General features: G+C 44.3%; 1 protein-coding gene across 4 annotated transcripts in view; it reads left to right on the top strand.

Moving 5' to 3' along the window:
- The window catches only part of MYO7A (myosin VIIA), a 101,280-nt gene extending 79,644 nt beyond the window's left edge, over positions 1-21,636 (top strand). For all 4 annotated transcript variants that reach the window (XM_027669021.1, XM_027668868.1, XM_027668944.1 and 1 more), the window contains 22 exons: positions 673-799; positions 4,135-4,254; positions 4,977-5,150; positions 6,083-6,310; positions 7,575-7,745; positions 8,726-8,843; positions 9,146-9,272; positions 9,385-9,554; positions 9,654-9,844; positions 10,397-10,521; positions 11,264-11,421; positions 12,472-12,625; positions 12,740-12,895; positions 13,300-13,405; positions 15,102-15,215; positions 16,291-16,378; positions 17,149-17,255; positions 17,455-17,640; positions 18,498-18,614; positions 19,501-19,584; positions 20,100-20,219; positions 20,894-21,636. In XM_027669021.1, coding sequence (XP_027524822.1) covers positions 673-799; positions 4,135-4,254; positions 4,977-5,150; positions 6,083-6,310; positions 7,575-7,745; positions 8,726-8,843; positions 9,146-9,272; positions 9,385-9,554; positions 9,654-9,844; positions 10,397-10,521; positions 11,264-11,421; positions 12,472-12,625; positions 12,740-12,895; positions 13,300-13,405; positions 15,102-15,215; positions 16,291-16,378; positions 17,149-17,255; positions 17,455-17,640; positions 18,498-18,614; positions 19,501-19,584; positions 20,100-20,219; positions 20,894-20,983 — 3,031 coding nt within the window. In that variant the 3' untranslated portion in view covers positions 20,984-21,636. The remainder of the gene's footprint in view (positions 1-672; positions 800-4,134; positions 4,255-4,976; positions 5,151-6,082; positions 6,311-7,574; positions 7,746-8,725; positions 8,844-9,145; positions 9,273-9,384; positions 9,555-9,653; positions 9,845-10,396; positions 10,522-11,263; positions 11,422-12,471; positions 12,626-12,739; positions 12,896-13,299; positions 13,406-15,101; positions 15,216-16,290; positions 16,379-17,148; positions 17,256-17,454; positions 17,641-18,497; positions 18,615-19,500; positions 19,585-20,099; positions 20,220-20,893) is intronic.
- The last annotated feature ends 2,633 nt before the right edge of the window (positions 21,637-24,269 follow it).

Raw genomic sequence — 24,269 nt, 5'->3', positions numbered from 1 at the left:
TTATCCCTCATTTTGCATGTAGATAACAAAGATAAAGTCAAAGTGGACATTCAATCCCAAATGAGACAACTGTCAATGTATGTTTCTGTTTGGACACAAGAGCAGGACAAACCTTGATCTTCACTGGACCCTGATAGTTGCTGAAAAAAGCAAATTCAGGTATCTCAAGGAATAGCCAGCAAACAAAGACTCCCCACTGATGGGTCTCTGCAAGTTATTTTAGGATATTCTCTCTGGGAAATCTTTCTAAGGAGGTGGAATAAACTCCATCATCCAGAGGTGACTTTGAGCTTCCCTGAACCTTGAGACTCCTTTTATTTCTCTCCTTCTCAAAGCAATGTCACTAAGCTGTGGGAATGTTAGTTGAAACATGGGCAAAACTCAGAGGATGTTACAGAACTGGTGATGGATGGCATTTTAGAGATGTTGCAGAGATCAAGGCAGTTAAGGCAGTTAAATTAATATGCTAAATGAACTTTTGACTGTCAGTCACATGCAGACAGTCTGTCTCTCTGATTGTGTCAAAAAACACCTTTTAATGTGTTTGGGTTTTTTTAAAAAGTTTTTTTTTAATTCCTGTTAATTAATAGGAATAATTAAATAATTCACCTAATGTTTTTTAATGTTTAATTTTAACTTTTAATTAATTTTTTTTTTAAATTCTTGTTGCAGGGATGAAATCTACTGTCAAATCTGCAAACAGCTGACCCAGAACCCATCAAAAAGCAGCCATGCCAGGGGTTGGATCCTGATGTCCCTCTGCGTGGGATGCTTTGCTCCTTCTGAGAAGTTTGTGAAGGTAAAATGTAGCTATTTGTCTCATGAATTATCTGCCAATACATTTTCTCTTCCACCCATGGGACCAGCTTTTCTCTTGGGTTTCACAGTAGAAGGAATCTCAGTCTTTGCCAGAAATGAAGATGACAAAGTTCCTGAGAAAAGTGTGCATGATCCCAAGTTCCATATCTTATGGGAGTCAGACAAGTCACTCCTGAGAACTGACCCTCTCTTTCCTGTATTCTAAAGGGAATACAGGCAACCAGTTTAGATGGTACCTCCTGCACTGTAGATGTGTGAAGATGTTATTGACTTCTGGCAGGAAAGTTCCCTGTGGGAAGCTTCAAGTGGAATTTGCACAACCAGAAGAGCCCACATTTCTCCCCTATTTCTCATATACAAAGGTCTGTGCATTCATTCAAGAATCTACTGGCTTTGACAGTATGACCTCAGGCATGTACTCTAGCACAATTGTCAAGGAATAGAACTACACAGCTAATTATAAATATAAATTGATATTTTAAAATTTGCACTTAGAAAGGGAAGGATTTAATTCACCTGGAAGTATGTTTGCATAGGTGCTCTCTGTGTGATGTACATGCCCCACCACGTGTCATATTGAAAATATCCAGTTCTAAACAGCCCCATGAGGTGACATTTAATCTGTCTTCAGCAGCACTGTGGATCAGCACGACTGAAGTCAGTGGGGGATGCTAAGCAGCTGACACTTTTGAAAATCAGGTTGTTCTTAAGGAATTTCTTGGAACTTTTTTCTGGGCAAAATTATGTTGCCCAGATTTGAATGGTCTGCATTCCAAATGAGTCACTGAATTATTAAGGTTGGAAAAGACCTCTAAGATCAACAAGTCCAACCATAACCAAGCCTGCCACTAAAGCATGTCCACAAGTGCCACATCTACGTGGTTTTTGATCACTTCCAGGGATGGTGATTTCACCACTTCCCTGTGCAGCTTGTTCTAGTGCCTGACTGGAAATAAAAGTATTCCATTAATTTCCATATATGATCAGATTAGATACTGGGTTTTCGGCAGTGAAAGAGCTGAAGCCAGAACAGAAATCCCTCCTTCATCCCTGAGCCTTGCCAATGAAATCTAATAAAGCAGATAAATCACTGGGAAAGTGGCAGAAAATTAAATTATGTGTGGAAATGAGACCTGAGAAAGTATGGCACAGGAAGTTATGTGGATTTAAATCTTTAATAGCGAAAGATTAGTTTAGAGTAGTGAAGCACTTATAAGAAATAATTTATGAGCAGTTCTGGAGACTCAGACATAGACTCATAGAATCATAGGATTACAGAGTCGTAGAATGATTTGGGTTGGAAAGGATTGTTATAGGTCATCTAGTTCAACTGCCCTGCCATGGGCAGGGACACTTTCTACTAGAGCAGATGGCTCAAATCCCCATCAGCCTAGCCTTGAAGATTTCCTGAGTTGAGGCAGCCACAACTTTTCTGGGCAACCTGTTCCAGTGCCTTACCATCCTCATAGGAAAGAATTTCTTTCTTATATCCAGTCTAAACTTACTGTCTATCAGTTTAAAGCAACTCCTCTGCGTGCTAGCACTCCGTGCCCTTGTCAAAAGTCCTTCTCCAACTCTCTCATCTCCAGCACCTTTATCTCCAGCCATTTAGGTACTAGAACGTGCTCTAAGGTCTCCTTGGAGCCTTATTTTCCCCAGGCTGAACAATCCCAACTCTCTCAGCTTGTCTTCATAACAGAGGTGCTCCAGCCCTCTCATCATCTTTGTGGCCTCCTCTGGACTTGCTGCAGCAGGTATATGTCTTTCTTGTGTTGGGAGCCACAGAGCTGGACACAGTATTCCAGGTTAGGTCTTGTGAGGGCAGAGCAGAAGAGCAGAATCTGTTCCCTTGACCTGCTGGTCACACTGCTTTTGATGCAGCTCAGGACACAGTTGACTTTCTGGGCTGTGAGCACACATTGCCAAGACAATGTCCCTCAACAACAAGTTCTTCTCCTCAGGATTGCTCTCCATTCTCCATCCAGCCTGTATTTGTCTCTGGGATTACCCCAGTCCATGTGGAGGACCTTGCATCTGGCATTGTTGAACTTCAGAAGGTTCACACAGACCCACCTCTCAAGCCTGTCCAGATCCCTCTGGGTGACATTCAAAAGTCTCAGTTAGAACGGAACATTTTGAGAAGGGTACTGATAATGAGGCAGTTTTCAATATGTGTTCCAGCTCCCAGATATGCAAGTTGTGCTTTGGATCCCATTATACACTTTTCCATCATATGTTAAGCACAGGTCAAGACACATTAGCACTCCTGTTCTTTGCACCTTTCTTTCAAGTAACAATGGGCTTAGTGGGAAGGCTCAGCCACAAAAAAAGTAGAAATATGAAAAACATGTAATTACATAGTTCATTATTAACAATAGCATAATTAAAACTACACTTTTACTTGCATCAACTGCTTACAATCATTTGCAGCAGCTGTAATCCATGTAACGTGACTGTATTACCTAGATATTTCATACTTTCTCTATAAGTTACTGTTGACAGAGATACCTGTCTCTCTAGCCATGTTATTTGTGGTTGACAGTGTTATAAAGCTATCTGTGTTTCTGAAGGAATAGCTGTGTGTTATCATTCAGAGAAGTCTTTATCTATCTATAAAGTCTCTCAGAAGAATCTGATTTACAAAACTATTTGTCTTAGCTAACATTTTGGCCAAGATGTTTATGTAATATTTTTAAGTGTATTATCATTAATACTGTAGAAGTCACTGGATTTCATTTTCTCTACAATAGTGTGATTGTATTTTTAACATACAATGAAGTACCTCAAATTCTGGTTTAGGATCTTCCAAAATGCAGTTTAAAATCTGACTAAAGAAATGCCTGTTTAGTGTCACTGTGAAAGATCTCTTGTGCTGGCAGCTATGTTTTCTGAGTGGCATGCACTTACAATTCCCTTGGATCATTACTTACACATCTTTTTCATTCACTCCTATCTTTTTGCCCAACACTCAATAACATTTTATAATACATCTTTAAAATACAGAGATAGAAGTCAGTGGCAGCAATAGCAGAAACCGAAAAGCTGCTGCACTGGCTTCAATCAAAGTTCTGTCTAGTCTGGTATCTTATCTCCTCCAAGGCCAGAAAAGCACAGTAGAAGAACAAGGCAGGGGTGCAGACCGTTGTATTCTCTCTCAGCTTCTAGTGATGCGATGTATGAACATTTGAGCCTGAGTAGTATCACTGTCGTTAGTCCCAGAGGGTTTTTCTCCAATAAAACATTGCTTCTTAACCTTTGCAAGTGCCTGATCTAAAGAGCCAAAGTTCTAACCAATGTGTTCCCTGTTGCCAACAGTATTTAAGGAACTTTATCAACGGAGGCCCCCCAGGCTATGCTCCCTATTGTGAAGAGAGGCTGAGGCGAACATTTGCCAATGGGACAAGGACACAGCCACCTAGCTGGTTGGAGCTGCAGGTATGAGTCCCTCCATCTCCTCCCCAGGCAGCTGAGGCTCAGGGTTTAAGCCTTTCACTGTCGCAGGAACCACATCTCTGGCAGGGCAGAATGTGGGGCGACAAAATGCCTATTTCTGTCAAGAATTTTCAGGTAATTCCAAGATATTGCATTCCCTGTCCCTCCTGGTTTTGCTCCAGGATAGGTATTCTCAGATCGATGCCTTTGGCTATCTCAAAACTTTTAAATTAAGTGTGCTTAAGAATGCTGTTGGACCTTGAAGCCAGCTGGCATGGAGCAAGCCCCATATATTCTAGAAAACCGTCTTAAAGATGAAGGTGGCTGCAGGCAAGCTGCCTCCTGCAAATGGTCCCTGGGATTTGTCTGGGGATAATCGTAGCTGGAAAAGGCAGTTTGTGCAAAAATTGTTCTTTTTCTCTGCTGATTTACTAGCATATACATCTGTGCTCCAGTGTCCATGAGCATTTCCAGGCATTCTTCTATTTATTGAATTAGGTGCCTTGAGGACTGAATGTGTTAAATAAAATATCTGTGACTTCCAAGTGCTGCCAGTGGCTGACCATACATTTTCCTGTTGATAAATATGGTATGGTAGTATTCAAAAGCAGCCAGTCAGTGGGATCAGGAATTAGTAAATGGTTATCAGAGTGGGATAGAAGAGTATGTAGGTAAATAGCATTGAAATACACATAACCTTATAAAGTTTGACTTTCATCCATTAGGCAACCAAGTCCAAGAAACCTATCATGCTGCCTGTCACATTTATGGATGGGACAACCAAAACACTGCTGACTGACTCTGCAACAACTGCTAAAGAGCTCTGTAATTCTTTGGCCGACAAAATCAGCCTGAAGGATCGATTTGGCTTCTCACTTTACATTGCACTTTTTGACAAGGTATATCTTGAGGTCTGTTCCTGAATAACTGTGTGAAAGAAGAGGGAGGTTCTAGTTGCTGTCACATAACTTCCAGAAGGCAGAAGGAACATTTCTACAGTGCAAGTGTCAGCATGATTTTCACAATAAGAGTAGTCAAACTCTGGAGCAGCGTTGTCGGAAAATCTCCCTCCTTGGAGATATTCAGAATTTAGCAGGAAAATGCACAGATGGACCTGCTCTAACCACTGGGCTGGACCAGAAACATCCAGAAATTTCTTTCTACCTACATAATTACATGATGCTATATTCTTACTCTCAGACATGCTTATTTGAGGTGAATTTGCAATAAAACAAACAACGTGGATTTTTATGCGGGGGAACTACTACATTTAGTTGGAAAGCTAATGGTTGAAATTAAGCTTCGAAAATGAGCTAGAACACAAACTGTCATACCTGCATTGGCATTTAACCTGATTTATTTAGCCTAAAACCATATATTTTTCAGAAATTCTGTTAAAATAAAGGTGAGTGTAAATGAGAAGGAAAACAGACCTAGGGTAAAACTTCAGCTGAAACAACAGCTCCAAGTCAATGAAACTGAAGTACTCCTACAGTTGCTGTCTAAGAGGATGAAGTATATTCTCACCTCCAGATGTGGCCACCTCTGCCTGCAGGTGGAGAAGAAAGTGGTTTATACTCCGTCTTCTTTATCTTTTTTGAGGAGACATTTATCCAGGGATGTTAAGTCTGAGGGGATATAGTGCTTTAGGGCTTCATGCCAGATGCCAGAGAAAAGACAGATGTGATACATTCTGGCTAGTAGACATAGATATATTGATTTATTTTTATTATAAAGGAGATCTGAATGAGTGACTCAAAACCAGATATCTCTACCTAGAAAGAGTAGCTTTTAGAGAGGTGAATGGCACATTTCCCTCTGCCCTGACTAGGTATCCTCGCTGGGGAGTGGCAATGACCATGTGATGGATGCTGTGTCTCAGTGTGAGCAGTACGCCAAAGAACAGGGAGCACAGGAGCGCAACGCACCGTGGCGGCTCTTCTTCAGGAAGGAGATCTTCACTCCTTGGCACAACCCGAGTGAGGACAACGTGGCTACCAATCTCATTTACCAACAGATCGTGCGAGGGGTGAAATTTGGGGAGTACCGGTGTGACAAGGTATGTGATCTCAGCAGCTACTGATCTGGTCCAACAAGTATCTTTGAGATGGTGAAGTATGTTCCAACAAAGGGGATGACAAATAGTCCTCCCTGGATGCCTATTAGCTTGCGGGTTTATGGTATTCATTTAGAAAACAATAGCTACAACAGTCAGATCCTCTTGACTGGGCTTGGGTGCTGCATGAGCACTCTCGCCTGGTGACTTTTGGATGGAAAAGTGAACAGCCACTTCATCCATCAGCCTCTGCTTGGAGGGCCATAGGTAGTCTGTAACCAGATCACCACATCAGAAGTACACAGCAAAACCCTGTTTGGTGAATTCTGCCAAGTCTTAGACATAAGAGATGCTTTTCAGGATACCCAGACCTCTGCCATGCAATACAAACCCAGTAATTCTGCCGTACAGTGAAGGGACATTGGCAGCATAAACATAATGGCATAAGCTCTGCAAGCTTACAGAATTATTCCAGTGTCACTGAAATTAGCATCTAAGGAAACATAAAATTCTCTGAAAATGTCCATCACATTTTTGAGGGGAGTTTGGGGGTTTTTTTGCTTGTATTTAAGATCACCCAGGTGTCAAATTGAAGACATCTCTCTTCCCAAATATGTGATTATTCTTCTGTGGTCTGGTAGAGTTCAGTCACCTTGAGAACTACATTGTCTTTTCACATCTCTTTTGCATTAACTGCAGTTCTTTTATCTTATCAGAAGTCCTGTCCTTTCTCCCCCCCCACCCCGCCCCGGTCTTCTTGTGCTATTATCATTGCAGTAGCTCTATTATTTCACCCCACAATGCTTGAAATGTAGCTGCACCAAAGGAATTTTACAGTTCTGCACTATGTACAGGTGCTTCAGTTGCTGGGCTTCCCAAATGTGGGAAGTGATGGATACATGCAGTTTTCAATCACTAAGCTCTGTCTACCATAGCAAAATCATCCACTGCTGACTGCAGGCATCAGAAACAGACTGATCTGCAAAGAAAGACTTGGGCAAACATGTTCCCACACAGTACAGAGGAGGAGGTTGTGTGGTGCTAGTCACTGAATATGTTAAGGCTTAGTCATAGCTTTTAGTGGTCAGTCTCCTGGACTTTTGATGTGCAAAAAGCACTGCTGAAGTTCTGTTGAAAGGAAGCATCACCACAACTTGTACTGAAACAGCAGTACATCCAGCTGCCACAAAGAGCTCCTTGAGTGGTGGAGGATGGATGTTCTGAAGACCTACTAACAGCATTAACTTGGCTTGTTTGGCTCCCATAGGAGGAAGATCTGGCAGAACTGGCTTCCCAGCAATACTATGTGGACTATGGGTCAGAGATGGTACTGGAAAGGCTGCTAAATCTAATTCCATCCTACATCCCGGACAGAGAGATCACAGCGTCAAAAACTGTAGAAAAATGGGCTCAGCTCATTATAGCTGCACATAAAAAGGTGGGGACAGTGGAGCACCATGGCATGCTTCAGTAGTTTCCTGTGTCTTTTAAACATGTCAGACATCATAGCTCAGCTCTTAGCCTGGCCCGAAGCTAAATCAGTGAGAAAGGACAGAGTCTGTTCTAGCTACGTTCAGCTTTACTGCAGGTTTTGAGGCAAGATCTGACAGAAAGAGGCAACGTGCAGAGATTCAGTGGGAGAAGCAAAATGCTATCTCTGGGGTGACATTCTTGTTGCACAGGATTATGGTTATATTACAGTGATTTTTCATGTCTCCGGTAATGTTGGGACCTTATTGTGCCAGGCATTATATAAAACCTCCCTGACTTCAATTAGAACATTTGTAACACTGTCACATGGCAACCCCTTCCATAACTCGTTACCCATAACTTGCAACCATTCATAGGGTTGGTCATCCTGGCATGATAATTGGCATTCATTTAACTGCGGGAGCCACCTTCAGATTAAGATCCCTAAAATGTAAACATCTCCATGTGTATCAGGAGTTTCACCTTGCCTTAATTGTCAATGGAGACTTAGGGAGACAATTCAGTTGGATCTTCCACATCCTCCATTGGCCTGTCAGTTTTGTATAGAAGTGTCAATATCTGAGGATGTCCTACATAAAGTGCTTAAGGACTGTTGAGTGTCAGTTTCCAGCTAAAGAACTGTCAAGCCAAAAGGCTGACCCAAAGTGCCCCAAAAGGGAAATCCAAGGTCAACTGAGACAAATCTCAGCCATACGCTTGCCCAGATTTATTAAAGTCAAATTGTTCCCTGAAGTGGGAACCAAATGCCAGGACTTGGCCCAAACTATCACTTGTTCCTGTAGTATTTTGTTTGACCCTTAGATGCACTGAGACCTCCTTTAATATTAGTTCCAAGACCTTCAGGTTACATAGATTAATTTTGTTTACTCTCTAACCCCCTAAGTGGGGGTTTGCTTCATGTTGGTTTGTGGTTTGCTTTTTCTATAGGGAATTTATACTCAGAAGAGAACAGACCCAAAAAAGGTCAAGGAAGAGGTAGTGGATTTTGCACGTTTCAAGTGGCCTTTACTGTTTTCCCGGTTTTACGAAGCCTTCAAATTCTCAGGTGAGTCGGTAAAGCACATCCCCAGAGCACAGGATGCTCTAAAGCAAAATGAAAGAGAGAGAGGGATTCCACAGATGAGAAGGAGATAATCTAGCTGGTCTTTTTTGGATATGTTATTTTTTGGTGCATCCTGATTAGCAACAGCTCAGGCTATGAGTCCGATACTATTTCTCTTCCTAAAACATACAAACAAACAAAAAACCCACTTTTTTTTTTATCATTGAATCCTTCTTTGAAAGGCATGCATTTTCTGTATCCTAAGACCCTTCATAAGCTGATTGTATGCCTTGTCTTCAACACAGGGCCAAGCCTGCCTAAAAATGATGTGATCGTAGCTGTCAACTGGACAGGAGTGTACTTTGTGGATGAACAGGAGCAGGTTCTCTTAGAGCTCTCTTTCCCAGAGATCACAGCTGTGTCAAGCAGCAGGTAAGGAGGAATAGACTTCGCTGGCAATCTCACCATAAACCAGCCTTTTTCCAAGCTTTGCCTCTTGATGTCATTAAGTGTCATGTATGTCTCCCATAAAAATATATCCCAGAGGAGGAAAGCTGCAAGGACAGAGTTTCACTTTGGCTACCATTAAAGGCGATGAATACACTTTCACCTCTAACAATGCAGAGGATATCCGGGACCTGGTGGTGACCTTCCTTGAAGGACTAAGGAAACGATCCAAGTATGTGGTCACTCTCCAAGACAACCCAAACCCTGGTAAGTAAATAGCCCATCTCAGTGGTAAACATATAGATAGATTTATTATTCCTAAAGAGTTGGGAAAAAAATTCAAACCAATGGATGGTTTTCTTGCAGTAGGAGAAGAATCCGGGTTCCTCAGCTTCCTCAAAGGAGACCTCATAGTTCTGGACCAGGACACAGGAGAACAAGTGATGAATTCAGGGTGGGCTAATGGGCTCAATGAACGGACCAAGCAGAGAGGGGATTTCCCAACTGATTCGGTCTATGTCTTGCCTACAGTCACCATGCCTCCACTGGAGATCGTGGTAAGCTGTCTTACAGAATTCCACAACTTGGTACAATGCTCGAGGAGGTCAAAGCCTTCCTGAAGTGCTTAGATCTGTCCAAAGTCTCCCTGAACATAAGGTGGAAAACAAAGTGGATGAGGGAGGTGACAAGTTGTCCAAAGCAAAAGCGATCTCATCCTTTCTTCTGGTCTTGGCACTTAGAACACCACAAACTTGTGACTTGGAATATCCATGTATCGTCCTAAATCACTCCAGCTGGCCTAATTACTTAAAGGTATATTTGGAGTTGGAGGGAACCACTGCATTCACGTATGGAGCTGTAGGATCCAAAGCACATTGTCTTCTTTAGGAAATGATCCACATTAGGGAAACATTTGTTATTCCTTGCATTAGTAACTGAGAATGGCACAGAGAAATGACAGTTGCACAGTTCTTACTGACTGTTATCTGAATTGATGGATTATTCTTATTCACTCACATTTTTGTTTTGTATCTGCTTCCTCTCTCTGAATACATCAGATGTATTTTATATCAAATATACCAAGTAACAGAGAACTTTTCATCCCACAGGCACTGGTCACAATGACCCCTGACCAACGACAAGATGTGATCAGAACCTCTCAGATGGCAATTTCAGACAGTGAAGAGAAAGTAAAGCCATATACCTTGGAGGAATTTTCCTATGATTATTTTAGGTGATTTTTTTAAACTATCCTCAAAATTTATAGGAATCCATCTGCAGGTAGCCTAGGAATCAGGAAAATTTTGCTGCTGGAAAAGACTCTGAATACCCCATTGTGTGACTTTTTATAACTGCAACCTCCAGTTTAGGTCATGGCATTTGAGCCATGTTTTTCACAGATAAGGTTTTATGAAGGATTTCTTCTAAGCAGAGATGTAACAGTGTGAAATTTAATATTACGTGGGAGGATGTACTCAGACCATATAGCCAGCACTTAAATTAGGTACCAGCATTTTCATCTCAGCTCCAAAGATGTAAATGTGCACCACTGCTGAATGCAGCTGACCAAAACTCCCACTCCTGTTTGAATGGGCTGGCAATCCAAACAGGCAGACCAGATTCTGTGGAATATTTTCCCCTGGTAGGCTTGTGATACTCTTTCAGTGTGGCTGCCCTGACGATTCTTTGCCATCATCCTTCTTATTGTGGTTAGAAGCTCTTTGGGATAGGGTAGGTTGTTTTGGTGTCAGTACTTGGGTAGGGTCCTTAAGGGACTTTCCTGAGCCCTAGGAAAGTACAAATATTTATCTTTGGGTAGAACTGGAGCTGGATACTTGCTAAACTGTCAAGTCCCATTTGGTGTAAGAGTTCATTAGCCAGGTGCTGCAAGCAACCTTCCTGGGTGAAACATTGGCCACAAGCTGTCCCTTTTATCCCTGTAATCTCTCCACTTCTTGCTTTGCATTTCCTGCCAGGCCACCTCCCAAGCACACCCTCAGCCGAGTCATGATCACCAAGAGCCGTGGAAAGGACAAGCTGTGGTGCTACACCCGTGAGCCCATCAAACAGCCACTGCTGAAGAAGATCCTGGGCAGCGAGGAGCTGTCCCAAGAAGCCTGCATGGCCTTCATTGATATCCTTCCTCTGCTTGGGAGAGCCCTTGGGCAACAGGTCTGATGGGCAAAGGGTGAATCAAGCTCTTTAAGGCCCCAAGCAAAGCCCATGGAAAGGTTTGTGGTCCCTCTTAACAGCTTTGGGACCATATCATAGTCTTGGAGATGTGTCTGAGCCATAGATCTGTACTCAAGTATCGCTGAGATCTGAGGTGTGTCTAGTTCTTAATAAATGAGGAATAGGGAACAAGTTACTGAGTCCTGCTGGTCCACACTCGCTCTGTTCTGGCTTGCTTCAGCCGAATTTCTGCAAAATGCATCTGCTGTGGAAGGCCATAGCCCTAATCAGTGTGGATGCAGACCATCCACATGGCCTTGGGGACAGAGTTTGATGTCTGAATATCTCTTACTTGGCAGAAGGCACACAGCATGGGAGAGAAGAGCTAAGTGCAACCATAGATCCAATCTGTTGAAGCCTTTATTTTTTTGATGGGACTTCGCTCTAGGATTCAAACTTTGTGGTTTGAATAGTTCTGTTGGTATAAACTTGTTACACATTATTGCTGCTACCACTGGTTTCCTCTTATTAGCAAATAATAATAGGAGAAGTTAAAAGAAAAGGAAAGAAAATGGGGACATTTGCATTTTTGTGTTTTTCCTCTTTTTGTGTCATACATGTTAATTTTTAAAACTGTGGTCTCTTCTCATGCAGAATAGTTGCAATATGCATGATGGTGAAGGCTGTCATTTGGTTTATGTTGCTGCAGCTCCACTGGTATCTGACACTAGCTGAAAATCTGGTCTTACAGTGGTGCCTGTACCTGTGATCAGGTAACACATGATCACACACAACTTTCTTATGTCTACGTATCCCAACTCCAAAACAATCAGTGTTTTAAATTAGCTTGCTGGACATCTTCTAAAGCAGTTTAAGTCTTTACCATACACTGTGCCCCCTCCACCAAATTGCAGCCACTTCTGTAGTCATGTTAGGATGTTTTTAACCACGTCATCGGCAGAGGGGCTTCCCCATACATCCCAGTTAGCTGATCCTTGACTCCTACCCCCACCAGTGCTGAAGTATATGGGTGACTACCCATCCAAAAGGACCCGCTCAGTCAATGAGCTGACAGACCAAATATTTGAAGGTGCCTTGAAAGCGGAACCCCTGAAGGATGAAATCTACTGCCAGACCCTCAAGCAGCTCACGGACAACCACATCAAGTATGGGTTCTTTGTTCCCCTTGTCCCAAAGGCACTAGCCCATGGTGGGCAAAGCAGACATGAAGTATCCATGCCATGAGTGATGTTCTTCCTCCTGGGTCTCTCCTTGTGTAGATACAGTGAAGAGAAAGGCTGGGAGCTATTGTGGTTGTGTACAGGCCTTTTCCCTCCAAGTAACATCCTCCTGCCGCATGTCCAGAGGTTCCTGCAATCCCGGAAACATCATCCCTTGGCAACAGACTGCATCCAGAGACTCCAGAAAGCCCTGAGGTATGGCACCGAAAGACCTAGTCCTGACTGTACTACAACATCCAAATATGTGTGAGAAAATACAACTAGGAGATATTTTGGTGACTGGGGGAACAGTGAAAGCACACAGCCTCTCTCTGTATTCCACCAATCTGATTGAAAGGGACATCGAGTGGAGAATGTTGCTGATAAACTATGTAGAAAAATAAAGATGAATCAACTTTGTCCAGGTCCACTGAAATAATCTACAATCTAAGCAAATAGACCTTCCCCGTCAAAATTTTTCTTTCTTCTTTTAAGGGGAAAAACACCCTAATATTAAGAAAGTAGCTGAAGTCACTCAAAAATAATACGTATTAAAATGGAAAATTTAAACAAGTAATTCTTACTTTGATGATGATGTGACGCTGCCTCCTGTTTTGCAGGAATGGATCCAGGAAATACCCGCCTCATCTGGTAGAAGTGGAAGCCATTCAACACAAAACCACCCAAATTTTCCATAAGGTTTATTTCCCTGATGACACCGATGAGGTAAATGGGGGAGGAGGAAATTCTTCTTTTCTGTCTGGATGGCTGTCAATTTTCTTATTAAAATCTCAGAAAGGGCTAATATTGGTTCTAATTCAGAAAAGCTCAGCCTTTCCAGAAGACTCTGGGCCAAAGCATTACAAAGAAAACCCATCTTTGTCCATTTTGATTTGCTGCAATTCATGTTTTTCAAGATAGGGTGCTGGGCTGGTGTTCACTGGAGGTTTTACATTAGGACCTCAGAACGAAGGAGACTGGGTGGGTACATCCATTCAATTGCATTGGTTCAGAAGCCTTGGATAACAATTATCTGGAGCCTCAACCAACATATATTGTCCACCCTGCTATACCCAGTGGGGTACTATGACGGGGCTCCCTGGCTACTGGGCAGACTATTACAGCACTGGCAAGTAGGTGACTGAAATTATACCTTCTGACCTGAGATGACACAGAAATCATACCTGCACTCAGGAACCTCTCATTAAGCATCTTATGTGCTAATAAGGCAGCTACTTATACTGATGCCAGAGCAGATAGGCATGTCCTTGCAGATACTACTATCTCGTGCTACTGATTAGTCTTCCTGTGAGGCTCAGATCTCTCTCTCTTCCCTCATGCCTTTGGGTACAACTAAATTCCTGTATTTCCAAGTGAGTTTTTGTGTAAAGCAGTCCACACCCATGGAAGGAAAAGAATGATTCCTCTCCAGCAGCTGTGCGTGCCCTTGTTTATCTCTAATGGAGAGTTGAGAGAACTGTTGGGGTTTCTCATCATTTTGAGTATTTTTTTCTGACACGAGCAGCTATGAGCATGCTTTATACGCATGCATCGGTGTGAGAGCAAGTAGAAGGAAGCAGTGGGGACTTCTGCACTTGGATGGATTTGCTGTGATCCATTTGGCCATGGAAACCACCAGGTGGCCTGGCAGATTAGCATCATTCCAGTGCAATGTGCATCTACACTGAAGTGTTGCTGGACACTGAGCTCCAGATTGGACTCTTGTGGGATGTAGAACATGAGTCCTGGTGGTTTGGTGATTCAGGCTAACACAGTCGTGCTTGTGGTGGTCAGAAGCTTGAATTCCTATGAACTGAATCTCTCTAAGTGGGCAGAGCAAAATTGAGGCAATGTAAATGCTGAGCACAGCTCAAAAGGCAAAACCAGGACTGGGATGTGCATGGAGGTGGGACAGTCCTTTAGATATCCCATATTTTAGATATACCATCCATAGATATCCATAAAGGTGGAGTCATTTTCCCTTTATTCAGCTATCTAGAAGCCAGGCATTTAGTCTAACCCGGTCATCTGATCTCCTCATCATCAATGGAGAGACAGTTGGGACAAATCAGCTTGGAGGTATCTCACTCTCTCTTTCCCACACCCTCTTCCCCCCAGGAAAATAGCTCTGAGTCTTCCCTGTTAGATGAGAAAAATCTCTTACATTGCCTGGGGAGACCTTGATAAGCCAGCACAGGATATAAATAAAGCATTAAAAAGCACAATGGTGCAGTAGTAGCATGACAGAACTTCTGCAGGCATCCCTTCCCATGCCCCAAACCACAATTCACAATGTCACTGATTTCATTAGTGGTGGGCATCTAAATCCCTCTGTGCATGTGTGCCTAGAGCTCCTCAAAGAGAGCATAAAGTGAAAATTAATCTTGAGATAGCAGTGGTGAGGATCTTCCTTTCTTTGTAGGCATTTGAAGTGGAGTCCAGCACAAAAGCCAAGGACTTCTGCCAGAACATCTCCAATAGGCTGCTCCTAAAATCCTCTGAGGGCTTCAGCCTCTTCGTCAAAATCTCTGATAAGGTGAGTGACCCACCCAGAGGCTGAAGTAGCCCTGAAATACTCACAGTGACCCACCTGCCACTCAGTACCCATTGTTGGAGCCAGAGCTATCTGGTGAGAAGCATTTCTCTACAAGCTGTGTGGCATTTCTAAGTCAGATCCAACCTGATACAGGGGAGGTTTGGAGTCCCACAGCCCTGACTTACAGCAATCTCCCTGAAGGACTTAACACAGTGATAGGCAGAACTCTCCTAGGCTGCTACTGAGTTGGTTTTATAAGAAAGGACTAAAGAAAAATGTGCAGCTTAGAGCTGCCTCTGGCAACTGGGAGAAATCTATGGAGATAGTCATCAGGAAGGGAAAGGAATTGTTCTGGTGAAACAAGAAGCTGCAATAAGGAGTAATGTATGAAATTAGACACAGAGCCTGAAGCAAAGTGCTGGCAGTGGCTTTCTCACATCAGCACTTTGTAATACATCAGTGTAACCAGCACAAAACAGTGAGCAACAACTACAGGAGATGGGGCAATAGCCAACCCTGCCTGTGATGTCTTGCCACTTGTTTTGGGCACCACAATATAAGAAGGACATAAAACTGTTAGAGAGGATCCAAAGGCGAACTACAAAGATAGTGAAGGGTTTAGAGGGGGAGACATAAGAGGAGCAGCTGAGGTCACTTGGCTCATTCAGCTGAGGAGAGGAGACTGAAGGGAGACCTCATCATAGTCTACAGCTTCCTCACGAGGTGAAGTGGAGGGGCAGACACTGATCTCTTCTGCCTAGTGATCAGTGACAGGGCCAGAGGAAATTGTGTGAAGCTGTGTCAGGGGAGGTTTGGATTGGATATAAGAAAAGGTTCTTCACCCAGAGGGTAACTGGGCAGTGGAACAGGCTCCCCAGGGAAGTGGTCACAGCACCAAGCCTGACAGAGTTCAAGAAATATTTGGACAATGCTCTCAGGCACATGGTGTGATTCTTCGGGTGTCTTGTGCTGTGCCAGGACTTGGACTTTGATGATCCATATGGGTCCCTTCCAGCTCAGGATATTCTGTTATTCTCCTTCTCAACCTTTGTGACCATTGTGTTGTGTCTCCCAGGTCATCAGCGTGCCCGAGGGAGATTTCTTCTTTGACTTTGTGAGACACTTGACAGACTGGATAAAGAAAGCAAGACCAGCAAAAGATGGTAACTTTTTTTCATTATGGGTCACACACAGCCCTTCTACTGCCCTCCAGACCACATTGACCATACAGTCTGCCATAAGCACTGGAATAGACTGGTAGGGAAGTGGTGGAATCACTGTCCCTGGAAGTGTTCATAAAACATGTAGATGTGGTGCTTAGGGACATGATTTAGTGGTGCACCTGGACTCAATGGTTTTAGGGGTCTTTTCCAACCTTAATGATTTTGTTATTTTGTGATCTGTTGGGCCACACTGATGTGGGTGTGCTGTCTGCACCATCCCTGGGGGACATCACCTGGGAGGTGGTCCGTCCAAGAGCAGCAAAACCTCTTCTCCAGGGCTAATCCTTGCCCCTGCAAGGAGTGCCTGCTGGCAGGCAGCTCTCCAGGAACTGCCTGCAGGGAGGTTTAATGGTGGGATTCACCTCACCTTACTGACCACATCCATGATGGAACTGGCTGCAGCTCTGCTGAATTTTTCAGTGGCTGCAAGACATGGGTGCCTCCAGGGTACAATTCCTCTGTCCTGTGTTAGGCTTGAGCACTATCACTGAAGTACAATAGTGCAAGTGAACCCAGGCAGTTCTTTCCATTTTATTAAAGCTTTGCATGGCAGTGATGTGGTTTGGTCTGCAAGGTCAGAGCCCATTTGGCTTTGTGAGTGCCCCTGTCCCTGCAGGTTTTGATGGCGCATGGGCACCTCTGGCTTGCAGACACTGATTGTCAGCTGGTATTCACACCATTGCTCCTATATTCCTGCTTCTCTTGAACAGGTATAGTGCCTTCCCTCACCTACCAAGTGTTCTTCATGAAAAAACTGTGGACCAACACAATGCCTGGAAAAGACTCGATGGCAGACTCAATCTTCCACTATTACCAGGTACTCCAGGACTCTGCAATACCAGTGAAGACTTGGGAGAGATTAGGAGGGGTTGCAAAGACATTGTCCATCTGCAGATGTTCCCAAGGCACAGCCTCTTAACCAGGGGCTGCATACCTCCACAAACTCCATTAAACATCTGACAATGAAGGTCCATGGGCATCCCCTCCATCTCTCATTTGTTCTTTCCTCCATGCAGGAGTTACCAAAGTACCTGCGCGGCTACCACAAGTGCACACGGGAAGAGGTCCTGCAGCTGGCGGCTCTCATCTACCGGGTGAAGTTTGAGGATGACAAGTCCTATTTCCCCAGCATCCCCAAGCTCCTGAAGGAGCTGGTGCCTCAGGACCTCATCCGGCAGCTCTCTCCAGATGACTGGAAAAGGGTAAACCAGCAGCTTGATTCATATGCCAGGACTGGCTGGGGGAAGCCCAGTCTCTTGTCTGACTCATCTGACATTCAGCGTTGAAGTTGGACTGCCAGAATGAGTGGCCCATGGTCCCTCTTGAGCCATAGAAGAGCTTCAGCCTCCCTGGCATCACCAAGAGGAGAAATTGTACATTCATGTTTGCATACACATGCATGCCCTGGGTTTTCTTTGTCCTGCGACTGTGGCTGTGGTGGTGGATGCAATGCCATATGGACACATGCTGAGAGATGGTCTTGTGTAAAGGTCTGTCATTTAATGCAGACTACTGAGTGGAGGAGTAATTCTCCCTGCTTTACACAAGGAGAGCTGTGGCACATGTGCAGACAGGTCTAGTCTTAATATATCAGAGGCATCTCACTGCCAAGAAATAGTCTTATAAGTCCTTTCTGTCTCCTATGTGCTTATCAGCATCTCTCTATTGAAGGTCTCTCAAGTCTCCTCTGCTGCATTAATTGGAGGATTAAAACTTATGATCCCTTTAATGGAGTTTCCAGCTCAGCTCATCTAAGAAGGACCTACCTTGGTTTCAGGCCCTGCTCCAGTGACCAGCCAGCACTTTTTTGAAGTGTTCATTGGAACAGAGACTAGAACCAAACCTAAAGGTCAGGTTGGACAGGACTCAGAGCAATCTGGTCTACTGGAATGTGGCCCTGCTCATTGCAGACAAGTTGGACTAGGTGACCTTAAAAAGGTCTATTCCAACCCAAACTATTCTATGAATCTCTCATTGTAGGACTGATGCTCCTTCCCTGCAAACATCCCTGGTACTAGGTAGTGCAAACCCTCCATCTCAGTTGTGTTCTCTGTTCCAGTCCATCGTGGCATACTACAACAAGCACGCAGGCAAAACAAGAGAAGAAGCCAAGCTTGCCTTTCTAAAGATTATCTTCAAGTGGCCTACATTTGGATCAGCATTCTTTGAAGTGAAGGTACCTGCTCTGGGGATTCTCTGACAGCTTTTAGCCAAGCTCGTAAGCCCTGTACCACAGGGGGATTCCAGATCTGAACCAAACTGGGACAACCCTGCTGAAACAGGGAAAGAGTGTGAGACTCTTCATCAGTAAAGGACAAATACACTCTTTTTTGCTGCCTTGCCTCTTTACACAGACAGAACCATTGTAGAACTTCAGTGTGTCTCAGTCATTGGGTCCCTGCTCGTAGCTGTGCTGCTGAGGAGCCAAGAGCCATTCTCTGTTTTGCCAAGGCAAAGGGGAATGTGTGGTTTTCCAAGGGATCTGTCTGCACCCATCACAAATGGAATCCAGACCACTCACCCCAGCCCTAGACTTCCATCAAGGAAGCGAGTAGTCATGAAGTCTGTCCAGGTACTCTGGACACCTTATTGCAACTTCCTCTTCTCAATGACCAAACTGAGCAAAACTGAGTGTAAAGACCAGAAGGGAACAGAGCAGTGTAGTCTTAGCCTGGAGGTCCACATCAGCCTGCACAAGGAGGAGCAGAGCCCCAAACAGACTGGAAGAGGAAAGGAGATGTCTGGAGTTGCTCAGCCTGTCCCAGCTCTTCCATGCCAGTGGCAAGATGGCTTCACTTTTGGGAAGCCACCAAAGGGAACAAGGAACTTAATGCTGTCAGCAGCTCAGCAACTGGTTATCATGCATTTAGGAAAACTGTACTTACCTAGACAGTCCTGACTATTGCTGATACCTTGATAAGCTCTAGGTTTATCTTTAAAGGATAAACTGGATAGCAGTTAATAGGCCACCAAGTGCTGTCAGAAGATAGGGAGTGAGGAAATAGGAAGGGGTTTGATTTTGCTTGACACATCCTCTAACCAGTTCATCTCATTTCCAACAGCAAACTACAGAGCCAAATTATCCAGAAATCCTTCTAATTGCCATCAATAAGCATGGAGTCAGCCTCATTGATCCCAAAACCAAGGTAAGCAAAACTGAGGGCTTCACTAGATGCTCCTGAGCCCATTCCCCAAACCCTCAGAGAAGTCATCCCAAAGAGCATATTGTTCAAAATTTAATGAATTCTCATTAAGCCTAGTTAGAAAGGCTGGATAGACAGAACAGTTTCTGGAGGCAGAAATTCACTGATACACAGAGCCAGCCAGCTTTTTTCAACAGAAGATGTATTGGAAGCATCAGCTGTAACTGTAGGAGACACACGCTGCTTCCTTAATCCTTTCACAGACATTAGCACAGGAGCTGGAGTAAATGAGATCCTTCCCCCATCTTCATGGTCATTCTACTATGGTAATCCTTCACAAGCACTGGAGGATCCAGAGTATTGCATCTCACTACCATCCCCATGAGTCTCATCACATCCTTGGTAGACATCCTTGGTCTGCTTTGATGGAAAGTGAACAGGGACATGAGATGTCCCCACAGCCTTTCATGAAAGTTGAGGCTCTCGCATGTTGAGTGTCAGTTTTGTGTTCCTGCTAGGATATTCTCATCACTCACCCCTTCACCAAGATCTCCAACTGGAGCAGTGGCAACACGTACTTCCATATAACCATTGGCAACTTGGTGAGAGGAAGCAAGCTGCTCTGTGAGACCTCCCTGGTAAGGAGTGTTAAAGATTAGACCAAATCCTGACTGGCAGCAGATTGTGCCTTAGGGATTCTCTGGGCTGAAAATGGTCTCTCAGAAGAGCACCTGATTGGGTTTTTTTTCTTCTGGACTGCTCAATGAATCAGGGCTCTCATTTGGTTCATCTTCCAGTGTATGAGCAAGCTTGATGTGCCAGGAGCATAGGGGACAGTCCCTGCCACTGGACTGAAAAAAAAACATTAAAGCTGATGTGGGCTCAAGGGGTACTCTTGAGCCCTTTTACCAAGCTCCTTTGCCCAACTTGTCCCTTGTAATAGTCACAGCAACAAACCTCCTCTTAGAGTATCTTGAAACAAAAGCATGAAGGATAAAAATTCCTACTGAATTAATTGTTATTAATCTGAGGCATTTGTTAGCCATTTGAAAATCCATGTCCCATCCAAAGTTCCCTATGTCCTTAGCCTCAGCAGCATGCTGGGACAGTGAGTTCCTCTATCTTGATGCTGCAAATTATGTTTGGACAGTGTTCTTGTGGTGGTGACATTTCACCCAAAGAGAATGGTAGAACAAGTCAAAATGTACTTGAAAACTTGAAAGTCAACAACTGGTAGCCAGTGTATTCAGGAGGGACAAGTGACTGTAAACTGTGCTCTAAAGGCAGGTAACAGCTTCTCTCTCCTCCTCAGGGGTACAAGATGGATGATCTTTTGACCTCGTACATCAGCCAGATGCTAACAGCCATGAGCAAACAGAGGAGTGCAAAGGGTAGCAAGTGAACTGCAAGAAGCCACTGGCAGGTGGCCATGGCACTAATTCACCAGCTGAGGGCTGTGGGATACCCGTGCAGCTGGGGGAGAACCTTTGCCTCTCAGATGTGGAAGATGAGCCGAACACCATCAGGAAGTTCCCTGGACTCTGACCTTGAGGGCTCTGATCCCACCTCCCCTTCCAGCGAAGATGACTATCTCTGACCTCCCATTCTCCTTCTTCTCCCTGTATCCCGACTCCATCTTACATCTCAAAGATTTCCAGGGGACACCACCACTCTCAGAGAGTGACTGAGCAAAAACACTCCAGGGTTTGCCTGAACCCAATGGTTGGCATCACAAAGGCTCTTGGAAGAGGATTTGTGTGTGTTTGTGTGTGTGTGTGTGGCTTGCTTTGTTTTTGTTTGGTTTTCTTCTTAAATATGAGAGCTATTAGGATGCCAACAGATTTTTGGTAAGGTTCTGGGAACTTCAGGTTTGAAGAGGAATAACAGAGCCCTGCTCCATGCTGGAAAGATGTCAAATGAACACTGCAGGGCTTGGTTTTTTTGTCATTACAAAAGAATATGTTGTGTTCTTAAGAAGGACAGAAAGAAAAAGCAGGCTGGGAGGAGCACATTTTAACTAGGAATCAGAATAAATAAACTACTGATTGAACAGGCTAGAATATTAAAGTGCTGTCTGTGCAATGCTGGAAATATTTAAAGAACAAATTTTAAAGTTTTGTTTCTTCTTCTATTTATTTTTTAAAATATTAAAAAGGAAAAAAAATAATCCTGCATTTTGTGCCGGTATCTGGATTCTGCCTCGGGGCTGAGAGTGACCTGCAGAACAGTCCCTTGCCCAGGGATTCCCCAAGAGCCATAACTGCCAGTGGCTGAGTAAGGCACATCTTTCCCAGCTTAAGGGCTCAGCTGGAAGTGAAGCTTGGAAGATGAATTATCTCCTTTTGCCCCCTGTGCCCAGAAAAATTAACCCTAGGAGGACTTCTACTGCAAGCTTCAATATGGATATAGAGGTTTTGAAGACTCCAAATTTGGAAGACTGAGGCCAAGCCTATGTTGAACTGTAATTCAAACATGAACTTGGTCATTGGGTTTGTAACAACTGATGATTTTATTGTGATTTTGTGTGCATTGCTGTATAAAGCAGCTCTTTATGAGTCCCAGTTGAACCTGAACCAGAAGGGCAGACCCTTCTTTTCTGTGGGCTTTTCTCTATCTTTAATTCGCTGTATTAAGCTGCTGGCTCTTTGTCCCATCTTCCACCCAACACCACTCAGTGCAGACCAGCCTGCTTTGGAGCAGAGATGGGACCTGCTGGCAGAGAGGAGGCTGAACCCACATTATGTCTGCGAGGATGCAGGGGAAGAAGCCTGGGAGTGCCTTTCCAAAATACAGGCTTCAAAGGAGCATGTGGCTGGGTGTGGGGCATCAGGAGAGGTGACAATTGTCCACCAAGATCTGGTGCTGGTGTCACTATCACTGAGTGGATCTCAGTCGATGTGGGAGACCTGTCTTGGTCCTGTCCATTGGGCTGAGTTTGACTGCTTTCACAGAAGTCCATCTTGTGGGGACATGTTCTGTTAAGCTCAGCTGGGCTCAGCTCTCTAACACCATGGTGTGCTAGGCAGAACTGGCAGTGCTGCCTCCCAGCCCTCAAGGACTGTGACATCCACCTGGGATGCAGCAGTGACTTAGGACCTTGGTTGCTCCATCAAAGTGAATGAGATGCTATATGGAGACATTCACCAGCCAGACAGGGCTGCTGAGAGATCCCCTTCCTCCACCATCCCCTACCCAAGGCACGCTGGTAATGGGAGCATAGTTACACCAGCCAAGGCTACAGTGGGAGCCAAGCTGCCTTCTTACCATGCATCTCTGATATTTCTCCCCCTTCTTCAGCTGTCCCTGGGATCCCACCTCTCCTTAGACACACACCCATCATCACCACCACTATCATTGCTCTTTGTGAGTCTCCAGCCATCCCTACCTCCCACATTGCACGCAGCAGATGATGCATCACAGCAGTGTTTTCCAGAGCTGTCCTGGCTCATCTTTCCACTGACACCACCCTCATCCCTCCACTTACAGCTCTGTTGGCCTCCTGTGCACTCCACCATTTTGGGGGATGCCAGGACTCTGTATATGTGTGCCTGTGTGTCATATGTATTAGCATCTGCTGGCATCTTTGTATTCACACCAAGCAATGTAAGATGAAAAACATATGTCCAAGTGAAATACTCTAATTAAAAAGCATCAAGTGGCTTTTGGGAGGCTGTCCTGCACTGTGTGGTTTTGGTGGCATCTCCACAGGGAAAGGTGGGCTCAAGGCTCCTGGATTCTTCTTGTGGAGAAGACTTCTCTTTGCTAAGTGGAACTCCTGGTGAACATATCAAGCAATGAGGAGCAAACCATCAGTGTGCCCGGACTGGAAACTAGTTGAAATCTTTTATTTTAGGGTAAAAACCACTGAATCCTGGGGAGTCTCCATTGCTCATCTTCTGTAAAAACAGTGGATCTTCCAACTAGTTTTGAGCTGAATCACTGGATGTAGGAAGTGCTGGGTGAAAAGTTTGTGTGTGGGAATCAGACTACCAGCCATGTGCCTAACAAGGTTGCCAGACCCTGCTAGCTGTGAAGCAACAAAAATAGTAGCTGAGATGTGACAGTGCAAGGCCATTAAAGGAGATCAGGTCTAATAGGCCAGGCTCTGCCTGGGCAAGGCTGGTGAGGATGAGGAAGGTGAGTACAGGGAATTACCACTGCATAATGGCCAAGCAGCATCTGGATACTTGGATCAAAGTGCATTGAGGTGGCTTTTCCCAATACATATTAAAAGCAGCAGTTGAGGGACCACAGCCAAGTCCCTCACTTGAACACCAAGGGACAGGCTGAGGAACCCACGATGCACACCACAATCAACCCACACTCCCCCCATCCTATTTTTGCTGCTGACATACCTCCACATAAGTGGTATCAACAAAAAGTTATGAACCAGCTATGCATGTGGGGCATGGGGAATGGGATTTAACACCATCCTTTCTCCATGCTTCACAGATCTGTAGCTGCTCTACAATAATCCATCAGCCCTTTATCCCTTTTCCAAGGGCAGATGCTTCTTTTTTGCTTTTCTAGCCTCCAAAATACTCCAAAATTGCAACTTGGAAAGGTTTGAGTGCTTCTCAGCACAGATAACTCTGAAACCTAATGTTTCCCTGTCACAATTCACTTGTAATAACTTTATTTAACAAAAGGCTCATGTGTGAGAAATTGTCTATAGCCTGAATCCAGTA

The sequence above is a fragment of the Corapipo altera genome, unplaced genomic scaffold (genome assembly GCF_003945725.1).
Source record: "Corapipo altera isolate COAL_440 unplaced genomic scaffold, ASM394572v1 0, whole genome shotgun sequence".
Classification (NCBI taxonomy): Eukaryota; Metazoa; Chordata; class Aves; order Passeriformes; family Pipridae; genus Corapipo; species Corapipo altera.
The sequence above is the reverse complement of the archived record's forward strand: the minus strand, read 5'-3'. Positions and strand labels throughout refer to the sequence as shown.